The sequence below is a fragment of the Ambystoma mexicanum genome, chromosome 4q (genome assembly GCF_040938575.1).
Source record: "Ambystoma mexicanum isolate Mex_15411 chromosome 4q, UKY_AmexF1_1, whole genome shotgun sequence".
Taxonomy (NCBI): domain Eukaryota; kingdom Metazoa; phylum Chordata; class Amphibia; order Caudata; family Ambystomatidae; genus Ambystoma; species Ambystoma mexicanum.
Genome location: NC_090928.1, coordinates 418839676 through 418867224, shown reverse-complemented (window position 1 = coordinate 418867224; position 27549 = coordinate 418839676). Strand labels below are relative to the sequence as shown.

At 47.6% G+C, this 27549-nt stretch overlaps 1 protein-coding gene across 1 annotated transcript in view; it reads right to left on the bottom strand.

Annotated features, from left to right (window-relative positions):
* TFB2M (transcription factor B2, mitochondrial) overlaps positions 1-27549 on the bottom strand; it is a 267745-nt gene that overhangs the window by 153243 nt on the left and 86953 nt on the right. The window contains exon 4 of the mRNA XM_069608002.1: positions 26396-26544. Within this exon, the coding sequence (XP_069464103.1) occupies positions 26396-26544 (149 nt within the window). The remainder of the gene's footprint in view (positions 1-26395; positions 26545-27549) is intronic.

The following is a 27549-nucleotide window of genomic DNA, read 5'->3' as shown; positions in this document are numbered from 1 at the left end:
ACTGAAATGTCCTGTCACTATAATTTTATTGTAAGAGTTGCTGAGCATTTCCATATGATCGAACCAATCTTCAAGGAACAGTTAGTTTAACGCAGGCGGCTAGCCGACAAATAGGATGAAGGATGTATTGAGAATAGAGTAGGACACAATATACCACTGTAGGTTTCTCAACAGTTAAACGCCACTCCTCCGCCCTTTTCGATTGATTCAGTTTTTATGTAAGATCTTATATTCGAAGGCAGCATATTTTGATAGAGGATTTGGGTGGATAGCAAAAATATGGCTAGGGGGATCCTGTAGCATGGGCTGCGATTATAGTTAGCAGGGGTTCCCTGGTATATGGGTCGAATAAAAAGCTTTTGGGTCTTAGACTGGGACACTGAAGGGTGAGGGGTGCTACAGACGCTGTAAATTCAGTGATCTACTAGTAGGGGATGCTATTAATATGTGGGGGGGGGTCAGACGTCTCAACTAGTGGTGATAGAAGATTCTATATTGGGCCCCGCTATCTGATGGGAGACCAAACACTGATAGATTCAGTTTGCTAGCTTGCACCACAAGGATGCCATTTCAATAGTGTGTTCTTCATACTTGGGTAGTCTCAATGTGATATTAACATGGTTACACCCTGCGTTTTGGTTGCATAGGTATCTGAGGAAAAAAGTACGGAAAGCAAGCTTCCATCGATGGGCAGGCTGTCTGACGCTATACCCAGTATTTGCCAAAATGGTAGTAATCAGCCATTAAGATTTCTGTAGGTCATGTCCTGTAAGGGAGTACGGGGGCGCTTATTACAATTACTTCCTTCTGTGTCGCTCACACACACTATGTGCTAATATTGCCCTTCTCTCAGGGTATGTAGGAACTCCTGCATTCAGTGTCTGAGATTGGGGAAAGGGGCTGAGAGCACACACACACACACACACACACACACACACACACACACACACACACACACACACACACACACACACACACACACACACACACACACCCACCCCCCCACCCCCCCCCCCCCCCCCCCCAGTAGCAAAACCATGTGACATCAAGCATTGCAGGCACTTTCATGGAAAGGCCAAAGGAGAAGAGCTCAGAACCATGCAAAAACACTGCAAGCTAACAAGGGGGGCATGATCCAGGGAAGAACCTTCAGCTCAGAAGGGACATGGACAGTAGAATCATAAGGGTAGACAGTGACATGAAAGCAGTCAGTGGTAAGCAAACAATGTGTTTTGATGTAGAACAGTGACGTGAGGGGATTTGGATGGTTCCAGTTGGTGGTGGGAGAACGGGAGCGATATAGCGCTCTGTGCAGGGCTCGAAATCAACCGATACTTATGGTTGTGTTCCTGTCCGCCATCTATTTCACTGGTGACGAGTGGGTAACCATAAGAGTCCCGGTCAAGTGAGCAACTGGCTGGAGCACACGCCACGGTGGAACCCACTGCCACAAAGAAACGGCAAGATGTGCCAGTGGTTGGAAAATAGACACGTGAGGCGGACAGACACAGGCCAGTGCAGTGCAGTTTGTCGACACAATGGGCAGCCCAGAGAAGCAGCAAACCGCAAGGGCGAATGGCACAGAGGTAAAGTGCGAGTCAATAGCGTGACATGCACGAGAGAGGCACAGCCAGACTCTCCAGGTGGATTGAAAGCACGAGGGGTGCAGCCAGTTGCCACAAACTCCCAGGCTCAGCCAGTTTCTGCAAATCCTCCATACAGATTTGAATACTCATTAGGCAGAGTAACTAGTCTCAAAGAGAGAGAGACAGTTACAAGGAAACATTTCAGGCAGATTGAGGAAGTCATAGAGATTGTTGAAGTGAAGAACAATAAGTGCAATAAGGAGGACACAAAAGGAAAAGTCCAGGAATACCACCACCAGACACATTTTTTCAACGTCCAGGGGAGCACATTACAGAATGTAAAGAGTAAAAGGACGTAGTCGAGTTTTTTATTGGCCATGGGGGCGACAAACGTGAACATACCACACTGATTGTCTGGGCAAGGAAGCAGGGAAAATTATCGAACCAATCCCCGGATCCGCTCCCACCAGTGTAGGGTGAGGGTGATGGTCTTTCAAGGACGACGATGTATAACCAAGCACTACAGAAAATGGAGGAACAGTATGGTCATAAGACATTTTGAATCTATACATGTTGTTCTCTTGCAAGCAGATGCCAAAGGAGAATGTGGATGCTTACATAGTGGAAGGGAGGCTATGGATTGCTTATGTCATTTTACTGGCATAGAGGACGAGTATAAAGCAAAGAATCCCACATCAATTAAAGCATTAGAGATGGCGAGAAGCTCAAGAGTTGAGCAAAACGTGTGTTCGATATGAAAGACAACTGGCGGCAATAGTAAGAAAGAAAATCAAAGCAGTGCAACAATCTGAAGGAGAAGGAATACTGGGACTGGTGAATAAGAAAACAAAAAAACTACTTTGCAGTTACTCATGAAAGCTCATTAGGAGCAGGCTTCAAGGGCGCTTCCTTCCGATGAGGAAATACAGGCCACATGGCATCAGATACAGAATGTCCAGCAGTAAAAGAAACATGGAAGAAATGCGAGAGGAGGCACTTTGCTCAAGTGTCTCGATCCTATGATTTGGGGCGGAAGGAACAAGGGTTGGAAACAAGGGTAAACACAGTGAACATGGATGAAACAGGATTATTTTAAGGTTGTGGTACAAATTCAGAAACCCACAGCGAAAGATGGAGGAGGAAGAAGGACCCTATTGGCTGATGTTAGTGGACTCAGTGTCACGCATACATTGGTGTCGCAAACTGTTTTGGTAGGTCAGAACGAGGAGACAGACTAAAAATTTTTCAAACATTTTATTTGGAAAAAAGTTAATAAAATGCCTAACTTTCCCTATTCTAAGGGTTTCTCTACCTAACTGAACTAGGGTGCTAGTCGTCAATAGTGAAGTCCACAATCAAATGTCGGACCTCGGTCCGAAAATAACCTAGGATGGCCCCCACCACTATTACTACACAACAAAAGACCAGGCAAATAACTCCCTTCTCCTGGATTGCTTTTCCGCAAAGTTCTCCTCAATATGGGATCTTCAGATATTATGAGAGATAGCCAGAGACTAAGTCCTTCTGTTCTTTCGAGGGGCTTTTCCAAGCCTTTGTATTTTGGTTCCCTTGACTCTTCAGATTCCTCTATAGAGTGCCTCTGAACCTTGACACAGTCTCTGAATACATGTTGTTCTTCACAATCCTTTCTTCCTTAGGACAAATATGTTCTTGGAAAAAACCTCTTTCCTGCTATTTATCATCTCACTGAAACAAGTAGGCAGAGTCTGACATTTGCTCTTCTTGTGGCCGTGCCATTCACTGAGACAACTGATGAGTCCCTGAGCGATTTCCACTTTTCTTAGAAGCTTGCCATTCACTGGGATGAGAAGGATTACTCCAGTCTTTACGATATGCATTACTTACTGTAAAAGCATTTCCGATGGTTGGATCTGCTTAGATTCACATGCTGTGCATATGGTCTGACATCCAGTGGTACCCACCGAGTATTGCATCTTGTCTTTCGAGAATCGAAAGGGGACGTCGGCATGGGCATGCCTGTAACACTATCCCTACGTGACGTGTAGTGTACCCAAGATCCCTCACGCGTCGAGGTCCCTCCAATTGTTTTTTTCTGCCAAGAGGGAGCCTTATGACTATCGTGAGTGAGAACAGAAAAGAGAGAAAGTGGTAAGACGTCCAGGTTCCTTCCATCGAGCGGGGAGGAAGGGTGGGCGCATGTGAATCTAAGATACAACCATCAGAAATGCTTTTACGGTAAGTAATGCATGTCTTCTGATAGTTTGTTAATCTGCTTAGAATCACATGCTGTGCATAGACTAGCGAGCAGTACGCGAGTTGGAGGTGGGTTGTGAGAATGAACAGTAGTGAAAAGAGGTCTTAGTACTGCCTGTCCCACCTGAGAATCAGACCTAGAATGAATGTCCAGGCAATAGTGTTTTGTAAAGGTGTGTACAGAACTCCAGGTTGCCGCTTTGCAAACGGACTCAAGGGGAACATTTGCAATGAATGCTATGGACGCCCCAGTGCCGTGAGTGGAATCTGCTCTAGGCTTGAAGGGCAGCTCTCTCTTAGCAAGAGACTGTAGCAGAGTGTAATGCATTTGACAATCCACCTTGAGATAGTGGATTTGGAGACTGCGTCTCCTCTTCCTGCCGCCACCGAAAGAAAAAAACTGATTCGTTTTTCTAAGTGGTCGAGTTCTTTCCATGTAGAACATGACAGCTCTGCGTACATCCAGTGTGTGCAGGGTTCTTTCTCCTAGGCTTGAAGGATTCTGAAAGAACAGTGGTAGTTGTATCGACTGGTTCACATGGAACTTGGAAATGAATTCAGGCGCAAACCTAGTGTGAGTGCGCAGAACCACCTTATCTTTGTGAACTGTTACAAAGGGATCTAGGATTGAGAGCGCTTGTAGTCTACTTACCCTCCTAATGGAGGCAATAGCTATCAAAAAAGTAGTCTTGTAGGGGAGGTCTAAGACTTGCCTAGTGCATGGGCTCGAAAGGAGCCCCCATAAGCCTAGTCAACACCACGTTTAGGTCCCATCCGGGAGCTGGGTTAGAAAAGGGAGGGTGAATTCTCTTCACTCCTTCCATGAAAGCTTTAATAACTGGAATCTTCCACCATGACACTTTGTTGTGATGTAGTGTAGGCTGAAAGTGCAGCTAGGCGCACCTTTATGGGGTTAAAGACCAGGCCTTAGTCAAGTAAATGAGTTTGGTATAAAACAATGTGTGTGTGTGAGCAGTTAATCGGGTTAATGCTCTTTGAGTTGCACCAAAAGACAAACTGTTTCCATTTGCTGGAATAGCAGTATCTGGTGTTCCATTTTCTTGCCTCCCTGAGAATGTCCATACATCTCTGAGGGAGTTGCAGGTTTCCAAACTATTACCTCAGGAGCCAGGCCGCTAAGTTCAATGTCTGCGGGCATGGGTGAAGTGTCTCCCCTCTGTCTTGTGACATGTTGTACGGGCAAGGCAGTTTGACTCGAGGAGACAGGACAGCTCCATCAGATGAGCGAACCAGGGTTGGCGGGCCCACCAGTATCATTGTGACTGGTTCCTGGTGCATCTTCTGAGCGATCTTGTTGAGAAGGGAAGTCGGGGGGACGGGGGTGCAGGGGGCGTAGACAAATTTCCCTGACCATGTTATCAAGAGTCCGTTCCCCTTGGAACGGTTCTGGGGGTACCTGGAGGCGTAATCTTAGCATTGAGCATTCACCAGAGTTTCTAACAGATCTATCTCTGGGAAACTCCATTCTGCAAAAACATTGGAGACGATGTCTGTGTAATCGCCATCGTACTCCCTGGGCAACATAGTCTCTGCGGAGTATGTCTGCAGAAGACCGAGTTCCCCTGTAACATGTTGCGCTTGATAGCCCACTTCCAAATGTTCTGAGACAGTTTGGACAGCCCTGGAGAATGAGTGCCCCCTTGTTTTTTCAAATAGTACATGGCTGTGGTTCTGTCTGTGAGTATCAGGATCGTCTTCCCCTGCAGTTGCGTCTGGAAAGCCTTCAGTGCTTTGAACACTGCAACAGTTCCAACAGGTTTATGTGGTTGGATGCCTTGTCCGACGACCAAACTCTGTGCGCTGTTTGTTGAAGCAGGTGAGCCCTCCACCCTATGAGAGAGACGCGTCTGTGGTTCGAGTGGCTTCCACTGTGGGGGTGGTAAAGAATTTCCCTTTCAGGAGGTTGTCCCTCAACCACCACTGCAGCGAGAGAACGAGGGCCGGCGAGACAACCACTAGATTATCGCACTGTCCGCTGGCCTGACACCAGTGGCTGTTGAGCCACTCTTACATTGGGGGCATGTGCAGGCGCGCGTGAGGACCCAAGTAGGTACAGGACGCCATCATTCCTAGCAGTCACATAGCCTTGCGTACAGTCACCTCTCGACTGGCTACATACTGACAGATCTCAAACAACATGTTTTGGACCTTCTCGTTGGAGGGGAAGACGAGGCCGTCTTTTGTTCGAATTAGAGCCCTAAGAACTGTTTGACCTGACTGGGATCTAGGCTGGATATTTTCTCGTTGATAGAGAATCCCAGACTGAATAAAAGATCCATCGTCTTTTGGGTATTTAACAGACATGTTTCTTAAGAGTCCCCTGTTATGAACCAGTCGTCGAGGTAAGGATAGACAGGGATGGATTGCCTGCGCAGATGTCCTGCTGCCACCGCTAGTACTTTTGTAAATACCCTTGGTGCAGATGCTATGCCGAAGGGTAGTATTTTGAACTGATAATTCTTGTATCATGAGTTATTTTCTGTGCACTGGCAACATTGAAATATGAAAGTATGCATCTTTCATGTCCAGTGTTGTCATGTAATCTCCCTGTGATAACAGTGGAATTACTTCCTGCAGTGTGACCATGCAGAACTTGTGGTTTTACAAAATGTGTTCACTGGGCGCAGATCTAAAACAAGGCGCATGGTTAGATCATTTTTGGGGTACAAGGAAGTACACTGAATAAATACCTTCTTTTACCGGTGAAAGAGGTACGATTTCTGTGGCTCCTTTCTCCTGTAGGGTCTCGACTACCTGCAGAAGAATGCAAAGATGGTCTGGTGTCAGTCGTCTTGCTTGTGGAGGTCTGAATGTTGGGGACCGGTTGAACTCTATACAGTACCTGTGGGCCACGGTCTTTAGCACCCACTGGTCTGTAGTTATTCCCTCCCATGCCTGAAGAAACAATGTTAGCTGGCCCCCGACCGGGGAGGCATGGTAGGGGACCTGAATGTTTGGGTCAATTGGAACCTGAGGCTGGGGACCCTCTGGGGGTAGAGTTCCGGCCTCCTCCTTTGCCACAGCGCTGACCCTTTTGGGGATACGGGGTGGTGTATCCGCTATTTCCCTGTGTAGAATTCCAATTGTTTCCCGATGAGTATTGTTGAGGGAAGCGTTGGCCACGAAAAAGCCATTTGGACCCAGATCCTCTTCTTGTTGAGGGTCTTTGTGAAATCTGGTCCAGTGTTTGAGGTGTCGAGCTCCTTTTTTGCAGTCGCAAGTGCCTCAGAGACCGCCTTCCCAAACAAATTGGATGCTTCCACTGCTTTGTTTATCAGTGACGCTTGCGTCTCTGGCTTGAATCTATAGTTCCGTAGCCACGCATGTCTCTTCAGGAGGGTGCCCCGAGCAAGGGATCGATCAGCAGTTTCTGCAGAATCCAAAGTATTCTTAAGAATGCTTTGGTTCACCGGTCTGCCCTCAGTGCGAGTGGTGAGGAGACTAGTACGTATGGGGTTCTGGAACCTCATGTATGCCTTCCTGTAGTAAGGCCCACTGGGCATCAGCATAGCTGGCCAACAAGGTATTGTTGGCAATGCGCGTTGAGAACGCTGCTGCGACCATGATCCTTTTCCCAAGGGCGTAAAGTTGGTTACCTTCCTTATCAGGGGGTGCCTCGCCTGTTGACAAAGGGACCCTTGCCTGCTTTCGTGTAGTAGTCACACCTCCGATATGCAGAGGGTCTGATGGAGAAGGGCGAATGTTTTTCTATTTGTGGATTGACACCTCTTGTTAGAGCAGGTGTTGATAAGGAGGGCGCCAGATGTTTTTTGATTGAAATGAGGAGAGGAATAGCCTGGCTGGCTGGCGGTTTCCCCTTAAGGATGTCCTCCACGAAGTCAGCTTCGGGAACTGCTTCATCTATAGCAATTTTAAAATGATCAGCTGCTTTACGCAACATTACGTTAAAAGTCAACTGGTCATCTACTGGCGAGGGTTGTTGCCTAGTGGGAGTGGACTGGGGAGAGTCCAGAGACAGGGCATCAGGGTCTTGTTGATCCGGGGACTGCCGGACTGCCATGGTTGAGGGTCACCCAAATCTGGGTTCTCTTCCCAGCCCTCTATGGGATCCAGCATGTCCTCAGGGTTGATTAATTGCTCATCCTGAGTGTCAGCAGGAATGTCATCCTCAAAGAATTGTATATATCCTCTTCTAAAGAGGGGTCAAAAAGTCTTGGAACTTTAGCTTTGGGGTCCACAGGGCTCTCATCCCTTTGCCTCCTTGGTGTAGGTTGTTCTGAACGGGAAAAATACCGGTCCAGCCTTTCCATACAGTTCTCAAACATTTCTCTAGTCCAAACCGAGGACCTAGAATGGTCTGGAGGTGGAAAAAGGTCCTGATCGTGTTCATCCGTCGAAAAGAGTCGAGATTTTCGTCTCATCGTCGAGAAAAGCTCTTAGTCGCCCTCAGAGAACTCCTTCTGAGGTACCGACAGAGGCAAGACTTCTCTGTGCCTCTCTTTCGACTTATGGGTGGCTTCCGGCACCCCCCTTAAGCCATCCTTGGGCCTTTCCGTGTGCCTCAGCACATCCCCGGGTTGTCACTTCTGAGAATCAGCGGCAAAAATCCTAACTAAGCTGCCGGCGACGTCCTCCGCGGTCGGGAGGCGCGTAGCTTAAGCCTGCGATTGCAAGGAGGTCCTCTTTGCCGTTGCCGGGGCCTCGTCCTCAGCGGCTGACTTTTCGGCGGAACCGGAACCCTATCTTCGCTGGACGCCTTCTTGTGATGCGTCTCGACGGAAGGTGGTATATTAGGGGTAGCGCCCTTTGTTTTCGATGGCCCGGTCGCTAGGCGCATTTGTGGCTGCGGGGAGGGCTGCCGATCCGGGCGGTCAGCGGGTGTCGCCGGAGCTTCCGGTGTACCCATTTGGCGCTGAAGCCTTCTTCAACCTGGCCGAAGATTGACTTGGGGATGTGTGCTTTGTACATGTTCGTCTTTGTCACCGGGGTGTGAATTCCCCATAGCAGTGCCCAGGCCGTGCCTAGCGGGCCGGGGACAGACGATGCGGAACGCGAGCGTTCTGTCGAAAGGTCAACCTCCGGTTCGGAGGTATGGTCGTCACTCTCGCCATCATCACATTCGGTGGCTGTGGCAGCGGGAGAAAATTCGGCCTTCGACATACCTTAGGCCGCCCACCGCTTGACTCTACGCTCCTTTAATGTCTTGGGACAGAGGAGTTTACAAGCCACACATCCCTCCTCCTTGTGATCGAGGGGCAAGTACCGGTTACACCATCTGTGCCCATCTTTCCAAGGGAATTTTCTCCTACAATTAGGGCAAAACCTAAATGGAGTCCTCTCCATAGCTGAGGATGGGTAGAGAGACGAAAACCGAAAGGGAAAGAGGAAGGAAAAGAAAAGGCACTCTCAATTTGTATAGAAATGTCCACCCCGACCGCACTCTCCCTACTGTATAGGCCGGCGGAAGGCCCGGCCACATGGTCGGCAGCAGCGACTGGGTCACCGTCTGTCGAGTTCTTCGGCGGAGGTCTGTAACAGCTGTCGAAATAAGGGACGATATGATGATATGGATATTTTATATAATTATTCGACCAAAGGCCGATGGGAAAATAAGCAGTCTTTCACAAGCTCAACATCAAGGCAACCAGTATGCTGGGTGGAAAAAAAAAAAATCGAGGGATTTAGACGTGCGAGGGATCTTGGGTACACTACATGTCACGTAGGGATAGTGTTACAGGCACGCCCATGTCGACGCCCCCTTTTGATTCTCGAAAGAAGGTGCAATACTATGCGGTTACCACTGGATGTCGCACCATATGCACATCATGTGATTCTAAGCAGATTAACAAACATCAGAAACTCTGTTTTCTGTCCCACATAAGTAGGACTGTCCCATCTTGCTTTCATGCCCCTGACCCCGGGTCACCCGCTCTCCACTTTATTTTTGGTGTAATGAGACTGCGTCACCGGGCCAGGGTTCTTCCTAGTTTCTGTTCTGTTTACAGTTAGGCCGGCTTCTCAGTTTTCTTCCGTTATCTCGTTTGACATGATTTGTGGTGTCTGTGTGTGTGTGGTATCAGCAAAGAACGGGGTCTTCACCATACTCTCCCATTCCTGCCCAGCATTTCACATGCTCCGTTCCCTTCTGGGATTCTTTTCGGGTTGACCGACCTGCCCCGGTCTGTCTTCGGCGTGCTTCACTTCAGGCATGCCAGGGTTGGATCCCCTTGCCAGTGCCGTTAAAACATTCCTCTGGGGACCACCAGCCTTTGGACAACCTCTCTCAAGTCTGTTCTTCAAATACTTCGGGCACTTTATCTAGCTGCAGTTTGCTGACGCTCAAACTAGTGCTCCAAGAGTAACCAGCTTCCCTATTCCAGCCAGTTTGACACTCCCAGGACTCTCTTACTAGTTCACTTGGCCCTCCCACTTTCATTATGCCAAGCTGCGGCTTCGCTTCTCAAGATAATCCTTCCTTTGTGTTGGAACTGTACTCTTCAAAACTCCTTTAGGTTTCTTAGCCTCAGTGATTGACAGATGGGTATTCTTTTTTACGCCTATATTCTTGCTCTTCACAGTACCACACAGATTTACGGGAGAATGGCATTGAACCTTCAGCATATGGAGAAGTATCCTTCCATATGTTAGGTTCTGTGTGGTATAATATAAGGCTAGGGAACAGAGCAATTAGAGGGAAGGTATATGTCACAGAGAAGGGAGACAACTTGTTAAGGAGGAGACATCAAGGACATAATAGAACTCGAGCCTTGGCAAAAGAACCAAATCAAGTGGTTTCTTTGGGAAGCACCTAGTAGTAAAGTTCCCAGAGGTATTCACGGATGGAATTGAAGGTTTTTGCCACAAGATAAAATTGAAGTGGGGTGTTGTACCTACTGTTTCCAAAGTGAGACAGTTCCACTGAGTGTAAAGGAATAGTTAGATGGGGGATTGATAAAATTGTGTAGAGAAGGAATAATATAACCAATGTAATTGAGGGGGTTGTCATCCATTGTGGTCAGAGAGAAAGCAAATTGTAGGATAGAGGCTTTGTGTAGATTTATGAGACATCAACAAGGCAATTTGGGTAGTGGGACAAATCTTTGGATGTCATCCAGTCTCCCCTAGAGGGAGACCCTTCCAGGAGGTCAGGGAGGTGAAGCCACTACCCAATAGTCGTCCTGGTAGTGGTACTCAGTGGGTGAATATAATGGGGAAGGATTCCCGCCTAGGGCTCTAGGGTCAACTACCATGGGAGAACGCAGTACCCACAAGATAATCACACCTCTCCTGTACCTCCACACTCCCTATCCGTGTTACACTCAGTCATGTGCTGTTACACAGCCGCTCCTGTAATAAGTACTAAGACAAGGAAGAGCAGGGACGACCTACAGAAAGTCTTGACTAAAAAGATACTGAGATGTGGAAGAGGCACAGAGCAATGCAGAATGCCCCGTGAAATCAACATGGGCAGCCTAGACAACTTGGAACAAGTAAAACCAGTCCGATAATGAAAAGTGAACAGGGGCCGACATTGTCAGACCCTTCCTGGAGGAACCAGGAAACTAAGCGAGTGGGAGGAACAGGGACGCCGGGAGTGCAGAGGGCGAGACACATGGCCGCCGGCAGAGGCGTCCGACAGCTCCGCTATGGTTGGACCAAGGAAGGAGGCAGAGACCAGGGCAGCCAGCCGACTTGGAGAGCTGGTACGCGTGGAGAGCTGGAAACACGCAGCCCAGGAACAGATAAACTATGCAAGGCCGTCATAGTCACTGTAGATACCGTGAGAAGTCTGAGCCTGGAGGGAGTAGCCCACAGACAACCAGAGATCGCCAGTAAGAACCATGAAGAGGTCCAGGTACCCAGGACAGTTGGTGGGAACCCCGAAAAGGCAACAAAAAAAAAGTCACAAAGAATGGGTCTGGTAATCAAACCTAATAACAAACTGCCTTCAAGTCATCTTTTTCATCACATTACCAGGCAGGAAAGTGAACCAGGTCGGCAGCATCAAGGAGAGAATCTCAAAGGTCTGGGACAAGCACCCTTCATAGTCGCAGTACCTGGCAGGTTAGTGAACCAGGTGGGCTGATAGACAAAAATAGAGAAAGAACTGGGGAAGGAAGACATTCCACCAGGATTTGTGCATTGAAAAGTAAGCCTGAAGAAAGGCGAGGAGAAGGGAGTCTTCCCCCCTGGTGCTTGTGGACATTGCGAGAAAGGCCGAGGTTAGGGAATCATACTCTTGGCATTGTGAGAAGCCCAAGAAAAGTCATGGGGAGGGAGTCATTCCCTCTTGGTGCTGAAAACATTGTGAGAAGCCAGAGAAGTGTCAAAGGAAGGGAGTCACTCTCTTGTCACCAAGGTTTTGGAGTTGGAACATCGCTTTTATTTGTGAACCGAGACTTTTCAATCTGGCACTTTGTGAGCTACCTTTCAAAAGGATTGCACCTGGTAAAGGGAGTCATTTCCTCAGGAAACAGTCCCTCCAGACTACTGGCATGGTAGTCTGCTCTACAGAAGGGGCCATTCTTCTGCATTAAGTAGGCTCACCAATCTCTTCATTTAGTTAGAAGTGTAAGAGTGAACTTTTGGTTATAGACATTCCGACATAGCCTTAGTATTAGTGGAGGCAGGGAAAACCCTCTTAGTAATAGGGTCAGGTAGGGTTTTTCCTTTATTTTCTCACGAATAAAAGTGTTTAGCATCAATCATGCCACCTGTGTGTCAGTATGTTATGTTATTTGGCATTTATATAGCGCTCTATACATCATTGGTATGACCTCAAAGCGCTGGTAGGTTGAACGCCCCTGGGGACCATAGTCCAGGTGTAACGCTCACCTGATTCCCACGGAGGCGCGGGTCTTGGCAGGAAGGTGTCTGACTCGAAAAGTGATGTGCAGGACTCGATTGGCTTCTGGGGTCGAACCTCTTCGCACTGTGTGTCGAACTCGAAGGGTGAGGTTTCTGCAGGTGAAAGAATATGGGGATTAAAGGTCTGGGTTGTTGAACGTCCCTATCTCTCTCTCTCTCTTCCCAGCTTGTCTGTAGAGCCCCCCCCCCCTCCCAGGTCAACGTGCTCACCTTAGATAGGTGAATGCTGGGCTCTCCATCTGCGTCTAGTGCAGGGTGCCGTTGCCAGTTCCTTCACTGGTGAAACATTGGCCTCTTGACTTCAGAGGATGGTTACCGTCGTCGTCTGCATGACCGGTAAGTTTCTGGACACCTTTTGTCTTTATAGTCTTTTAATGCGTGGCAGTGAAACGCCTGGAAATGTGCAAGTATGGCAAGCGCTCTAACTGTCTCTTTCCTTGCAGATTAGTTAGTGTTGAAGAGGTGCCGGAGTATTCGCAGGCGTTTGATTGCGACAAGCGTGATGGGCGTGAGTAAGTACCTGCTTAATGTCTCTTTCTTTGTCTTTACAGGCGACGATGCAGAATGAAGAAATCCGGAATTCGCTGCGTGCCGGTAAGTGTAACAATGCTGTTGTCTTTGCAGGTGAAGATGCAGCGTGAAGAATCCGGAATGCACAGCGTGCCGGTAAGTATAATAATGCTGTTGATCTTTGCAGGCGAAGGTGCAGCGTGAGAAACGGCCGCTGCCGATGGATCAGGTGAGTAAGCACTGCGTGTAAAGTTAGTCTTGCTAACCTGTGGTTTCTGGTCTTTTGCAGGTGCTGATGTTGATCGGGTACATGAATGGTAAGTATAATTCTTGCAGGTTCAGGATCAAAAGAAGAAAGGCTGGAACAGACTCGGTGAGCGTTCTGCTGCAGATGCAGAATAACGCCAAGCACGTTTCATCAATCGGGTGTGGTTTAAATAGCCTTGGAGTGATGAGGCGTCTTCTTCCACGGCCCCGCCTAGGTAAGAAAAGAGTTCCTGCTTCCAGAAGAGTTCCAGTGCTGTATCCAGGGAGTGGAGCTGCCCCACCCAGGTAAGAAAGTAGTCCCTGTTCACCGAGGGCTTCTAAGAGGCTGGTAAGTAAGCAGCATGGACTGCCGCAGGTAAGTCCACCCAAGCACCTTCACACCAATGATGAGCCCGGCGCTTCCAGTGCCGGGACCGATGCTTCCGATGAGCCTGGTGCCACCGGCGCCAGGACAAGGTCCAAAAGGTCCCTGTGGGGACCGGCTGGTGCCTAGGATTAGGGTTAGGGGCCTGCTTCCAAGGACGTTGGGCTGGTCCTGGCTCCTTGGAAGCAGTGATCATGACACCAGGTCAGTTGATAGAGGATGGTGTAGTATGGTGCACGGGTGCACTAGTTGTGTGCAGCAGATGTAAATGCCTGATGGTAGCTGGATTCCCAGCTTTAGGTGTGGTGCTTTTGACATCAGTTGAATGTGTGCAGTCTAGCGGGTGGACATCCAGACTGGTTCTGGCTGCATTAGGTCTAAAGGACGCTAATGTGGGCAGCTAGGCCAGTTTGCCATGGGGTATCGCTGCGTTTTATTAGAGTGAGGAGTTGTTGATGGGGTTGTGTTCGTATGTGAGCAGCTAGGTCGAATTGATCGAGGGGTATAGCTACACTCTAATTGTGTGATGTGTAGAGCAGAGACTAAGCATAGTGGTATATGGAGGGAGTGTTTGGTGGAGTTGGAACCTAAGGATATCGATATTCCAGATTCTCGGCCTGGGTTGTTTGTAGCAAGTCACTAGGCATATTCATTAGCAACATTACTCGTGATCACGCCGAGGAAATTAGTTGTTGGATTCTAGGTTAGTCACTAGAGAATGATTGTGGTTGGTATTATGGAAAGAGCCACATCTTTAGAGCTTTGCGGAATGTCATATAATCTTGGGTGTGACGAACATAAGGGGGAAGCGGGGTTCCACAGAGTTGGGGCCAAGGTTGAGAAGGCGGACCCTCCAATCCGGGCAGAGTAAGCGGCTGGAATTACAAAGAGGGAGGTGCTTGATCTTAGGTTGCGAGATGGTAGGTAAGGTTTTAACTTCTCTTGTGGGTATAATGGGTCAGACTTGTGCACAGCTCGGTGAGTGATGTATAGGGTCTTGAAAGTGGTCCTTCGTCAGACCGGAGCCAGTGGAGGGTTCGGAGAACTGGTGCGATGTGGTCTCTAGGACCTAGGGCCAGGAGCAGTTTTGCAGCAGCTTTTTGGGCTCTTTGGAGTTTGTTGAGTTGGTATGCCAGGGATCCTAGGTATAGGGGGTTGGCATAGTCCAGTCTCGACATCACAATAGACATAACTGCGGCAAGTCTGTTCAGGAAGGAGAGGTAAAGAAAGACGTGTCTGAGAAGTATGAGGTGGTAGTGACAGCATTTTGACACGTTGATCTGACGGGAGAGAGTTAGGCCTGAGTCCATAGTGCAGCCTAGGTTTTTTTACTGTGTCGGGGGGGGGGGGGCCATGGGGGCGGATGAGGTAGAAGGGAAGTGTTGCGGCACACCATGATTTGAGTTTTAGTTAGGTTTAAGAGGTGGTCTATTGTCATCCATCGATCAATATCTCGAAGACAGGCTTCGAGGTCAGGGTTGGTGCCCGATTTGTGGATTCTTAGAATGATTTGGGTAATAGGGGCAAAGTCGTCAGAGAACCAGGTTTCGGTGATGAAGACGAGGTCGGGCTTGTCAGAGGACAGGAGGTCAAAGATGCTTTGTCAGTTTCTTGCTACGGAGCGGGCATTAAAAAGGATGTAGTTGACTTAGTGAGGAGGTGAGGTCTTAGTGGAGGACAACGCAGTCAGAGCCTGGAGGAGCGTGGGAGCTTGGAGGGGGCCAGGGGGTGAGTGGGAGTGGAATATTCAGGGTCGCTCAGACAGGTTGAGGGCGGGGGGGCTGGGTGCCTGTGGATTTTGAGACTGGGATGTTGATAGGGGCTGGGAAGAGTAGGCGGGCGGAGGTGGATATGCGAGGTGTGGGGAGAATCGAGGGGGGGATGGGAGAGTGGTGAGAGTATCAGTAGGAGTGGGGGGTTTGGGTGGCTCGATTTTGGAGTGAGTCTGGAAGTAGATGGGGTTCTGGAGTACAGGGAGAGAAATCAAGAGAGACAGGGTGGAAACTGGGTGGGGGGTTGTGAGAGGGTAGGGGAGGGAGAAGATGGGTTGAGGCAGAAGTGGCGAGTAGAGAGTCGAGGAAGCAGACCAGTCACATTTTCTGAATTTCGTGGGTTTTGGTGCTATAGGGGTGTGAGAATGGGTGGGGGTGGAGGGGAAGGGAGAGGAGGCTACCGTTCTAGCGGGGGCGAGATGTGCTGCTTTCAGAGAGGGGAAGGGATATGAAGGTGGAGGTTTGTTAGCAGGGGTCGATAAGGGGTTATGGGGTCGTGGCAAGGGAGGGGAGAGAGGCTGGTGTAACGCTCACCTGGTTCCCACGGGGGCGGTGGTCTAGTCTGGATTGCTGTGGCCTCTTCTAGCGTGATGCGCAGGACCCGGAACACCGATTGGACAGGAGCTCCAAATCGTGCTTGCCTGTTCCGTAGGAATATCCTTCTGCAGATGATAAAGGGGATTAACAGTCTGCAGAATAGTGTGCTAGCTCCCCCCTTTCCCCCTTCGTTCCTCTCTAACTTCCTCCAAACCCCGGTTTAAGCTCACCTTATGGTTTGGAAAGATGAACTCTCCATCCTGCTTCTGGTGCAGGGGCGCGCGTTCGTCCAGTTACTTCACTGGTTTTCAGAATGGCGCTGGCAAAATCCACTTGACTTTCCTGAGCGATGCGCCGCAAGTATGAAAGTTCAAAGTTCAAGTGAGGCCCCCTTTATGTTGTCTTTCTAACCTGTGATCTGTCCTTTATTTCAGGTGCAGAATGAAGGCGATGCGTTGAAGGGTTAAACTGCTGAGGTGAGTAGTGATGAGGGCGATCCCTCTAAATGTCCTTATCATTCCCCAGAAATGTCTCTTGTCCTTTCCCCATAGGGGCCGGGGTACGGTACCTGCCAACGGGGCGGCACCGACCCGAAATGTGGAAGAAAAGCCGGTAAGTATTATGGCTGTTAATCAGGCTTTCCTTCTGTGTTCCTTCTGCTCACCTTTTGTTTCTTCCTCTCTCCCCTAGGTGCAGAGATGTGGTGTCCGATGCTGACAGCCGCGATGGAGCCGGGAGATGCCTCGAGGACAGGTGAGTGAAGCGTGGCACTGCAGCGAGCAACGCAATGCTTTTAAATGGAAGTCTTTCTTCAGGGATGCTGGCGAGAAGATTCCGGATGCAGATAAGAAGTTTGAAATAGTCCTTGGTGTTCACCTTTCTCTTCTCTTCCTTCCTTGCAGGTCTTCCAGGTTCGAGGCGGGCGTGGCTGGAGTCCAGGAGCAGGAGCAGACACGGTGAGCGTTAAGCTGCAGGAAGCAGAACAACGCGAAGCATGAGCTGCTGTCTGGGCGTGGCTTAAATAGCCTTCAAAGAAGTCCCAGGTATGTATCCTTCCCCAACTAGGTATGTATCCTTCCCTGGCCACGCCCGAGTGAAAAATAGTCCCTATGAAAAAAATAGTCCCTTTCAGGTCTCAGGGAGGCCTGAAGCGTGCAGCATGGTCTGCATCAGGTAAGTGCACAAAACACCTCCCTTTATGAGCCTGGCGCCTATGGCGCGCCAGGACTGAGCCCAAAGAGCCCCTATAAGGGGGCGCTGGGCTTTTACCCGAGGGCATGATGCCTGCTTCCGGGGGTGCTGGGCCTGGCCTGGTGCTCCGGGGGTAGGCATCATGACAGGTGGTGAGTTCTCTGATGGGCTAAGGGGGTGGTAGATGGGATCGGGAGGGAGTGGTATTTCTTGCAGGGTGCAGGGGGACAGTGGGTGGATTCACGCTGTTTGGAGCACCAGAGGGCTCCCCTGGCTTGGGAGTTCGATAGGGGGCGTGGTGTCTGGGCGAGGGGTACCAGAGTTAGGGTGGGAAGTGGGATGGGGAATAGGCATTTGAGGAGGGAGGTGTTTGGCACGCCATAGTGCACCTCCAATTCTAGAGTTGGAAGCGGGGCAGTGGTAGGAGGGAGGGCGGCATCAGGTTATATTGAAGTACGAGGGGAGGTGTCTTGGGTTGTGATCAGGAGGGGGGGGGGAGAGGGGGTCGCGAAGGTGGGTGCTAGAGCACCTGCCATGGGCCACGAGGGGTGAGCGATGAGGGGTGGCAGGAGAAACAGTAGTATCTCATGGAGAATGAAACGCAGTAATATCTCAGGGGTTACCTTCTAGATGTGACACAGTATAAGAGACAGTAATATCTCAGGCAATTTTTAGGGTTGTGGGGCAGACCCTCCTTCCACACCCTTACAGTGGACCGATATTCCCTTGTGACTATAAATTGTAGGTCATCCACCATGTATCGAGTGAGATGGTTTTCAATCACTGACCCACAATCGGCTCAGACAGAATTACACCCAGATTCACATATTACGTTGTTTATAACAACTGTGGGGGCCTACCCATGTAAACGTATTCCTTTTGGATTAACTTCTGTGAATGCTGTTTTTCAAAGAGTGATGGAAAATTTGTTTAGCGAGAACAAAGGCATACATTGTTTCCACAAAGATATTTGGTGTGTGCATGGGAAGAAAGAAAAGCAGCATGATCAATTGTTGGAGGCCTTGAAAGGAGGTGGCTTTAGCAGTAAAAAAGGAAAAGTGCAAATTTAAATCCACAGATGTCATATACTTAATACATGTGGTAACAGAAGAAGGGCTAAAACAGAACCAGAGCTGGTAGAAGTGATTAAAGGAGCACAAGAAGCAGAATAGAAGAATTAATATTCCTAGGACTGGAAGAGTTCTATGCAAAGTTGATTCTGAATTTTTCAGAAACAGTGGCTGAGTTGAGGGAAGTCCTTAAGAAGTGTGGGTACTGCAGAGTACTGCATACAATCTTGCCTAACAACCTTACATCAAGGTCCAGGTAGCAAGCAGGTACTACAGTAAATTGCCCACCTTGTACCAAGTGGTGGTCTCCTAGTCTCAGTAACGAGAGGTGATAAACACATACTGTAGTAAAGCAATGTCCATACTTGAGTTAGGTTGCTTATAAGTAAGTTTACTTCCAGTTCTTCAGTTACATGTCACAGGACATAAAGACATAAAATAGATACTAAGATAGATCACCGGCACCCATCACCCAGGGAGGGAGGGACCAACTGACCCATAAACAGAACACTCAGCACTGCCTTCTCTCACTCATACATCAACATTCCACTTGGTACTTGCATGACATCACAGTACCACAGTGGCTAGCTCAGCTGGCTCAGGCAGTGCCTGAAGAGTGTGACATAACACATCTCCCTCCTTACCGAAACGTCTACACAAACAATAAGCACTTTACATAAGCACTTTACATATAGGCAAGTCACATCACCATCCACCATACAACTTCACAAGAAATCCCACAGCTATGCAATTCCAAACTTCACCTACATATCCAGGTCACCCTCAAAACCAACACAAATCACCTTCTGTCTATCCCTGCCACGGATAAACTCTAGACTCTCACCCTAGACACATGCCAGCCTATACACCAGGCTAAAGCTACCCTACAAACCAAACACTCGCTAACATAACCTATATCCTTCCGCCCGCCCCTGCCACAGGCGAGCCTCCAGGCTGCCACCCTGAAGCATGGCTTGTGATCCTGGCGCAATACTAGACATCCAGGAAAACAACAGAATCACCATACCTATTGAGAGAATTCATAAAACCGCTAACCACTGCTGAAATATCACCACTATGCCTACATCACGAATATACAAACAAATACAACAAAAGGACAAGGCCAGAAGAGCCCAACTCAACCACATCAAGAAGAACTGGAAGTAAACTTACTTATAAGCAACCTAACTCAAATATGGACATTTGCTTTACTACAATGGCGACGAGGATGGGATGAAAGAGGAACCCTGGAGAAAGGAAAGCTGGAAAGGTGACTGCAGAGACCTGCTGCGGGGGGTGCAGGAACCAACAGGAAAGAAGAAGACATCACCGCCCCCAAGTAAGCATACCCATCACCCAGGGCGGACAGGGGAGGAGAGGGAGGAGGACGACCATAGCGAGGACCATAGCAGATTGGATCAGCAGCCCGTTGCTTTGGGAGTGCTGGTCCTGCAGCCCATTGCTTTGAGAGTGAAGGGTCCCGGGGCATGAGAAGCCTAAGGGGTCCATGCAACAAGGGTGGCCCTAGAATGGTGGATTGTGAGACAAAAGAAGAGGTGGTCCATTTAAGAAAAGTGCCTCTGGACTTATATGAACAGACCAGCAGCCTGTTTTCTACGCGAGTGATGTGTCTGTAGCCATAAGGAACATAATGGGACTGCAGGAGTGGTGAAAGGCTCCTCAATATGGTGGAAGGGCTCTTTAAATTATTGAAGTAAAGAAAGGATAAACGTTTCTTTATACCCTTCATATTGGACTTAAATGGACGTGATATATATGCATGAAGTATGGTTCCTGGGATTGTTTAGTGCATGCATGATCAGTGCTTGGGGCGTTAGAATAAGAAGATTCCTTGATCCGCTTTAGTAAAAGTGCTCCTGGACTAATTTGGACTGACCAGCAGCCTGCTATCTAAGGGAGTGCTGTTTCTGTAAGCCATAAGGAACTTAAAGGGACTGCAGAAGTGATGAAAGACTCGCCAATAAGATGGAAGGGTCCCTTTTAATCTGAAGTGAAGCCTTTCCTTTGTGTGCACGCAGTGAAGGGTCCCATAAACAGAAATGAAGTAAAGGAAGGATAATTGCTGCTTTATGTGCGTCATAACGGAAGGACAATGGACGTAATATATATGTGCCAAGTATGTTTCCTGAGACTGTTCAGTGCACGGATGATCAGTGCTTGGGGAGTTTGAGCGGATCTCTTTTCAGTGGTGCCTGAAGAAACAGCGCGTAGAGCAGAAAGCACAGGAGCTCAACGGACCGTTGGTCTAATAGAGAGCACAGGAGTTTAAATTGGATGGAACAGAGACTAGGAAGGGAGAAGCGATCCCGCGTTTCGGAACACGCTCTAATTTTACTGTGTGGGGAGGAACGCTGTACTGCTCGGTATGCAGCAAACATCCTCCGCCCATGAGAGGTACGATGTAGCGGGCGACGTGGCTAAGTACTGTGGAAGGCATCCTTCTCTCACGAGGTCGGGTGCAGGTAACGCCGCTCTGCCTCACTACTGAGGCGCTATGCAGCGGCCAACATGTTGGTAAAATTGTTGTACAATGCTACTTGTATGAGACTGTATAATGCTTAAATGCATGTTGAGATGGAGTTCATTTCGTTTTGCATTTAGGACAAGAACTTAACTAATGCATTGCTGGTTAAGGCTTCATTGGTGTTACAACTGAGCATTATCGTGAGCTTTAGTGGAAACCGCTGTATGTGAAACACTGGTTTTTGGGCGAGTTAAGTTAAGAACTTAATTAATGCAATGTTGGTTGTTGTTGTACTGAGGATTAGTGTGTGCTTTGGTGAAAACTGTTGTATGAGAAATGCTGGTCTGATGAGACTGTATGGAATGGGTTAAGTCACTGCAGTTAGAATGTAACCATTTCTTTAATATTTGCAGGTGTATGGACTTTTTACATAGTTTACTGAAAGGTACATAATTAAATGCAATGTGATACCGTGTGGAGCTCTTTGTGTGTGAATGAGCTAGTGTAACTTATTGAGGATTTTTAGGTTCAAAGAGTTTTATAGACTTTTGGACTTTTAGACATTTAGAATTAATGCAGGACATGGACGAGCAAAAGAACTATGTAGGAAATGTTTATGTTAAATCAACAAGCCTAAAGAAATGTCATTTGTGGTTCATACATTGTACATAAGGTTGACTGTGAATAAGTAAACCTGATGGATATGTATCTGGTTATGAATGATGTGAGCTTAGTTCATGTTCAAATGACTTTGGGTCATTAATCTGTTTGGTAGGTTAGGAGTTAGGACAGTTAGGATTACCGTCCATCTGTGTTGAGATGGTGTAGCGCTTTTGCTTAAATATGTGTATTAGGTAGCGCCCCATGAGATGGAGGAAGCGCTTTATTTAAATTGACTGTATTGGAGGTAGCACCTCATTCAGGCGTCAATTGGTTGGCAACGGACACTTGTTTTAAGATGATTAAGTATTGCTGGGAGGTAGGATCCATAGTAGTTGTGGATTTTGGTACATTGTATACAGAGGTAGCGCCTTTGTTTACTTAAGCATGGTGAGTAAAGTCCTCTTTTGGTTATGGGGACGTGTGAGGTAAATCCTGGGGGTAGCACCCTTTTCAGGTGCAGGAGTGAGTACGTGGAGAAGTGCACTAAGTTGAGTGGGAGTTGTAGTCGGGTGATTTTAGGAAGATTTTAGGAATGGTAGTAGAGCACTGTTAGAAGAAGTCAACTCTTATCTGAAATGGACAGGTGGTTTTGTTGGATGAAGATGTGGTAGTGGTTATTTTAGAATTAGCTGTTGTACTGGTTGGGGACGCCCTCTGGTGGTAACATTGGCTAAACGGAAATATGTTGTCCAAGATGAAGAGTTGCCTTGTAGTTTTCTTTGTGTTATATGTAAATCCAGGCCAAGGTACCCCCAAGGTCCGGATTATGGGACTCGTCAGTGCTGCCATTGAGTTGAGCGTTTAGTCCAACCCACTGTTTTGTTGGTGGTCTTGGAGATGCCTGGCCAGTATCTTCGAGTTGTTGTAGGATCTATCTATCTTAGTATCTACCTTATGTCTTTATGTCCTGTAACATGTGACTGAAGAACTGGAAGTAAACTTACTTATAAGCAACCTAACTCAAGTATGGACATTTGCTTTACTACACATACTTCTCGTCTGCTACTGGTTTTACCCAGCTTTTTATACAGCTTAGAAAGGGAGTGTATGTGTGTAAGTGTTCGTGACTGGCTGAAGTAGCGAGTGCATGGTCTCGTTGTTAGGGAGAATTCTCTGTTTAGGCTGAATTTCCCTACCTAGTGAGTCCCCCAGCAGCTTTGCTGGATTTCTAGGGTTTCTTTTTTTCTCCTGCCAAGAGTGAGACTCTTTTACCCTCACCCTTGGGCATGTTGAAGTGTGTTTTCTTGGTTAAACCTTGTGTTGAATGGGCTATGAGGTCTTTTACTCCATAGGGCCTCATGTATTTTTGTGATGTGGGTTACACAGCACCCTCTGTGCCGTAACCCAGGGGTGTCCTAGGGACTCCCCAACATAGACTCCATACCCTGGGACTGACTACTGTCTCCCAGGGCATGTAAAGTCACCAAAGACTTTACTAGTCTTAAATCCTGAACAGAACCAGTACAAACCATCATATTGTGGACGTACTGGCTGGGGCAATTCGATTGCCCCAGGGTCTGTTAGTCAAGGGGGCACGTCTCCGTCCCCCCTGATCGAGTTTTGGCTGGTGGCAGTGGAAACTACTTTTTATATTCGACCGCGAATATTTTCCTATGGGATTTCCCATTGTTTTAGGCTAACACATTTAATTATTTATTTACGGTAGCCTCAAACATACCGCCGGTTTATATATTTATTATTATAACTCCGGTTGGGATTTTTTGCCAAAACTTGATTCTAAAATAAAATAGCGTTGGCGTTCGCCTCTGTAACTCTGACCCGAAGTGGAGCCCTTTGTCCCACTTTTGGCGGGCTTCTCCACAGAAGCCCTCCAAAGTGGTGCCACTCTGTCTGGGGTACTTAGGAGGGGTGGAGGGGGATTTAGGCACCCTGGACTGAGTTACCTTGGTAACTCAAGTCGCACTCCGTCCTGATTGGCCCAAGTGGTGAGCCGGCCAGCTCACCACTTAGCATGTTTGAGTGACAGCTAGGCTGGGTGAATGGGGGTTTGCTGCATAAAAGCAGGGCTTTGGGGACTGGAACTTCAGAAGTCGCCACAGGACCAAGAATCCGACGAGGGAAGAGCTGAGCCGACCTGCTGCGACGACACCACCCGGTGGAGCCCTGCTGAACCGTCTCACCACTTTTCCCAACGACCGAGGAGAACTCTTAACGGAGTGGCTCCTTCCCTTGACTGGTGGGGACAACCAGTTTTCACCTTCTTTTCGCTTCTTCGAGGTATCTCGTGGCCGCCTTGCCCGTGCCAAGCACCCCGGCAACCGGAATACCACACTTTTACCACAACCGCGAAAGTCGGTACAACCCTTTAACCGGAGGACTCCGCGGCTGGTTTCTTCCCGGGCAGTGCAACGACCTTCTTCTGCTCTTCAGCGAGAACTTCTTCTCCCCTGACCGACGTCGAGCCTTGCTGCCACTGCCTGGAACAACTGCCACCGCTGGAGGATCCTTCCCGTCTAAGGTACTGTGTTCCGCCTGGCTTCCCTTGCCACCGACTGTACGGGGTAGTTTTAGCCCCCAGCTTTTGAACCTGGGAGTGCCTGGGACACCCTGGCTAAACTTTCTAAGCCTCTCTAAACTCCGCCTGAACTCTTTGCAAGACTCTAAATCCCTAATAACAGTGTGATCTTGGGCACATTTTCGCTCTGTCTGCTCTAAAAGTGGGCCCTGCCTAGTGACTTTTGCTCACCTGTGACTTTATGCTTCTTTGAGCCTATTGAAAGTGTTCTTGACCTTAGAGTGGTGTGTTTCGCCTATTCCTGCTTTTTCTCTCCCTTCTTTGAACCTACTAGAGTGTTATCTAAAGTTAAGCACTCACCTCTTGTTTGAATTATGTGATGTTAACCTAGAGTTGTCTAGATAGGAATAAGGGTTGGGACTGCTTTCCATATTAACTGTGTTTGAAGTGTTTTACTATATACTGCTAGAGTGTTTCCAACTTATGTGTTCTTAAAATAAATAACTATATACTTTTGAAACCAAGCTCTGGTCAGTGTTTGCTTGTACTCTTGTGTTTAGGTACCCATTGTGTATACTTCGCATACTGCCTAACTCTTCTTGAGGGAAGTCTGACTGCTCAGCCACAGCTACCAGGTAAATCTGGGTGGTACAGACTGCTACCAAGTGGGTTTACTGCTATACCTGTAGTCTTAAATCTTTTGCAGTGTTCCCTAAGGGAACTGCACAGGTTTCTGCCTAACACTCGTGAATTTCCGATTGGGCATCGCTAATGCTTCCCCCTTTGACTCTAACATTGTGATAGGCAACTCCTTTGCATTGGTTAATCGGTAGAATGGCCTCACCTTGTGGATCTGAGGCTTTATAGGTGCAGCAGGACGTTGGTATCATGTTAGATTATGTAGTGGTTCTTGGAGCTGGACTATGAGTAAGGACAATTTACAGTGAGAAGTGAGTTGGTGTGGGCGTTTCTCACCCTCCCCCCCCCCATCTCAAGTGTTTACGTTCCCGACTGCTGTAATATTTTTTGTCTTCAATAAATTGTTTTTTTTTTTTTAAATAAGATGGTCTTGTGGCAGCTCACCATTCCGCGTCCGACCATGCTCTTAAGAGTGGGCTGCTGCAGATGCTCATCTGGACTGTGCGGTTCAGTAGCACGTTAACATCTTGTGAGCAAGTGCAAGGAACAGCATTGTGGCCAGTGGTCTCAGCGGGTTCACAAATAGCAGAGGAGTCATTATGTAAAGTTCTCTGGTTCAACCCAAAAACCATTCTCATATTGCCTAAGGCAGTTTAAAAGTCATAATTCTTGTCGTCAGCTTCACATCCACTGATGACCGTCAACAGGTAGAAACGCATGTCTGTCATTGTTGGTTTTACTTTTCAAAGGAGACGGAGCATCATTTTGGTGCAGCACTGCCCGCATGGAAGGCCGACTGCTATCTAAATGGATTATTCTCTGCTGTGGGCTAAGACATTGACTCTCCCGAGTCGGCCAAAGTGCATCATAGAACTGGCTATTTTAGCTTTAGTTTGTTCTTCGATGAGTTGCTCACTTTTGGTGCATTCATGAAAGTGAGGTTTACTACTTCTCTTTTGCACAGACCATTATCTAACTGTGCAACAAAAGCCATCTTCCGTGTTGCACTTCATACATGTCTCATCCCACCTCCCAAGGTATCAAGCCAACTCACACACGTATGCCGTAACCAAACTTCTATATTCATGCGTTTCTAGGGGCGATTTGGTTACACATAAAACTGAATTTAGGGTATTGGATAAAGTAGCTAATGAACCAAATAGCCTTAGAAAACAAAGAGGGCCTTAAAAGGGGGGTTTGCACTGAAATTTCTACGCAGCTCTTACAAGTCAGCAGGTTAGTTATAATATCCAACTAATAACCATTCACTCCTATTTTGGGATATTTAGCGCAATGCCAATTTTAGGAGTAAAAACAAAATCGATTCCTGTTATTTATTTATGCCAATGTAAAAAAAACCTGAGCCATTGAATTCCCGTTATCCCGCTATATGGCAGCAGGGGGCTCAGGAGTATATAACGTAAAGGACAATAGCTGTTGGGAAGAGAGGGGCATGGATACAGCCCAAATTAGAAAAATAGGGAAAAGCAATTTCAAGTTAAACTAAAAATTAAGCCTTCAAATATCAGATGGGTCTAAGAAGGATTGTTTAAAAGCATTCAACCCTTCAAGATGTGCCACTCCCAATGTAGTTTTGAACGTATCCTCCAGCATAAAAGGCATAGTGTAATGAGATCACCAAAATGACTGAAGGGCGCTGTATAGGATAATTGTACACTACACAACCCTATAATCAACATTTCTTGATTCAGATAAAGGTGGCAAATACGATATCAATGATTATGCATACCATGTATTCTTTTTCACTGATGAACATGTTCAGCTCTATTCTGCCATATCTGAATATAGAAATTCTCTCATACAGAGAATAAATTAGCTTCCATAGCATGCTCTTTTCGTTTTTGTCAGGGAACAGTCCAAACACTTTCACTGGAACATCTGTTAGAAATAGTGCAAACACGAAAAGTATGATTTAAAGCATACATCACACAATTCCATACAACTCTGGCTTCAAAAGTACAACTATGAATGACTACACAACCAAAGTGCTTCTTGGCATTGAATCTTCGGAACGTGGGGTAAAAGTACAAAGAGCACATATGTGGCAGGTTAGCTAGCAATATATAATTTGTTTTTCAGAAAATAAAAAGATGCACAACATTGCCAGAAGGTTGTAATGCTCAACAAAAGGTGAACGAGATGGTCGCATTTGCTACAACCCAGAACATATGGTTATTGCATTATTCCCCAAAAATGTAATTGGTAGTTTGCCCAGGTTTTGCAAGATGACCAACTTGCTTATTTATGTTCGACTCAACAGCAACTTACTACGTATAAGGCCCCAGTGGTCGAAGGGAGTGGAAAACTATGAATAACAGGTTCTTCCACTTTTTGTTAAAGTAAATCATTGTTCCTTTTATTTCATTCATGGAAAGGGGCCAAAGGGCACTTTTGTTACTGGCCAGCCCCCTACATGGATTCAACCCGGAGGACTGCAGTTAATGCACGGGTGTGTCAGACCTTGCCGAGTTATCTGGCAACACACCTCTGCTTCAGTTTATTTAAATGACACAGTAGGGACATAAAGCCGTTCGAGGAACAGACAACACTGCACCTTGGTGATCCGCTGTACCCACTTCCCAGCGTAGAAGAGCTCTGTCCCAGTTAATGTTAGATTGCAGAATGTACGGCTTTGTATCTAGATAACCGGGGTTGGCTAAAATCTTTGGCAACCCAACCCATCAAGAGGTGATCATGCTGGCGATTGGAAAGGGGAGGGATACATAGAGCTGCAGGCTGTGAGGGGAAACAAGGACTACCAAACAGCAGGTATGTGTATTTTATTTATTTGTAAAGCGAGGCAAGCCCTGAGGCTGCTGGCCGCTGAATCTTGCAAGTTACATACATGTACATTGGACATAGAATTTACAAGTTTCATATGCA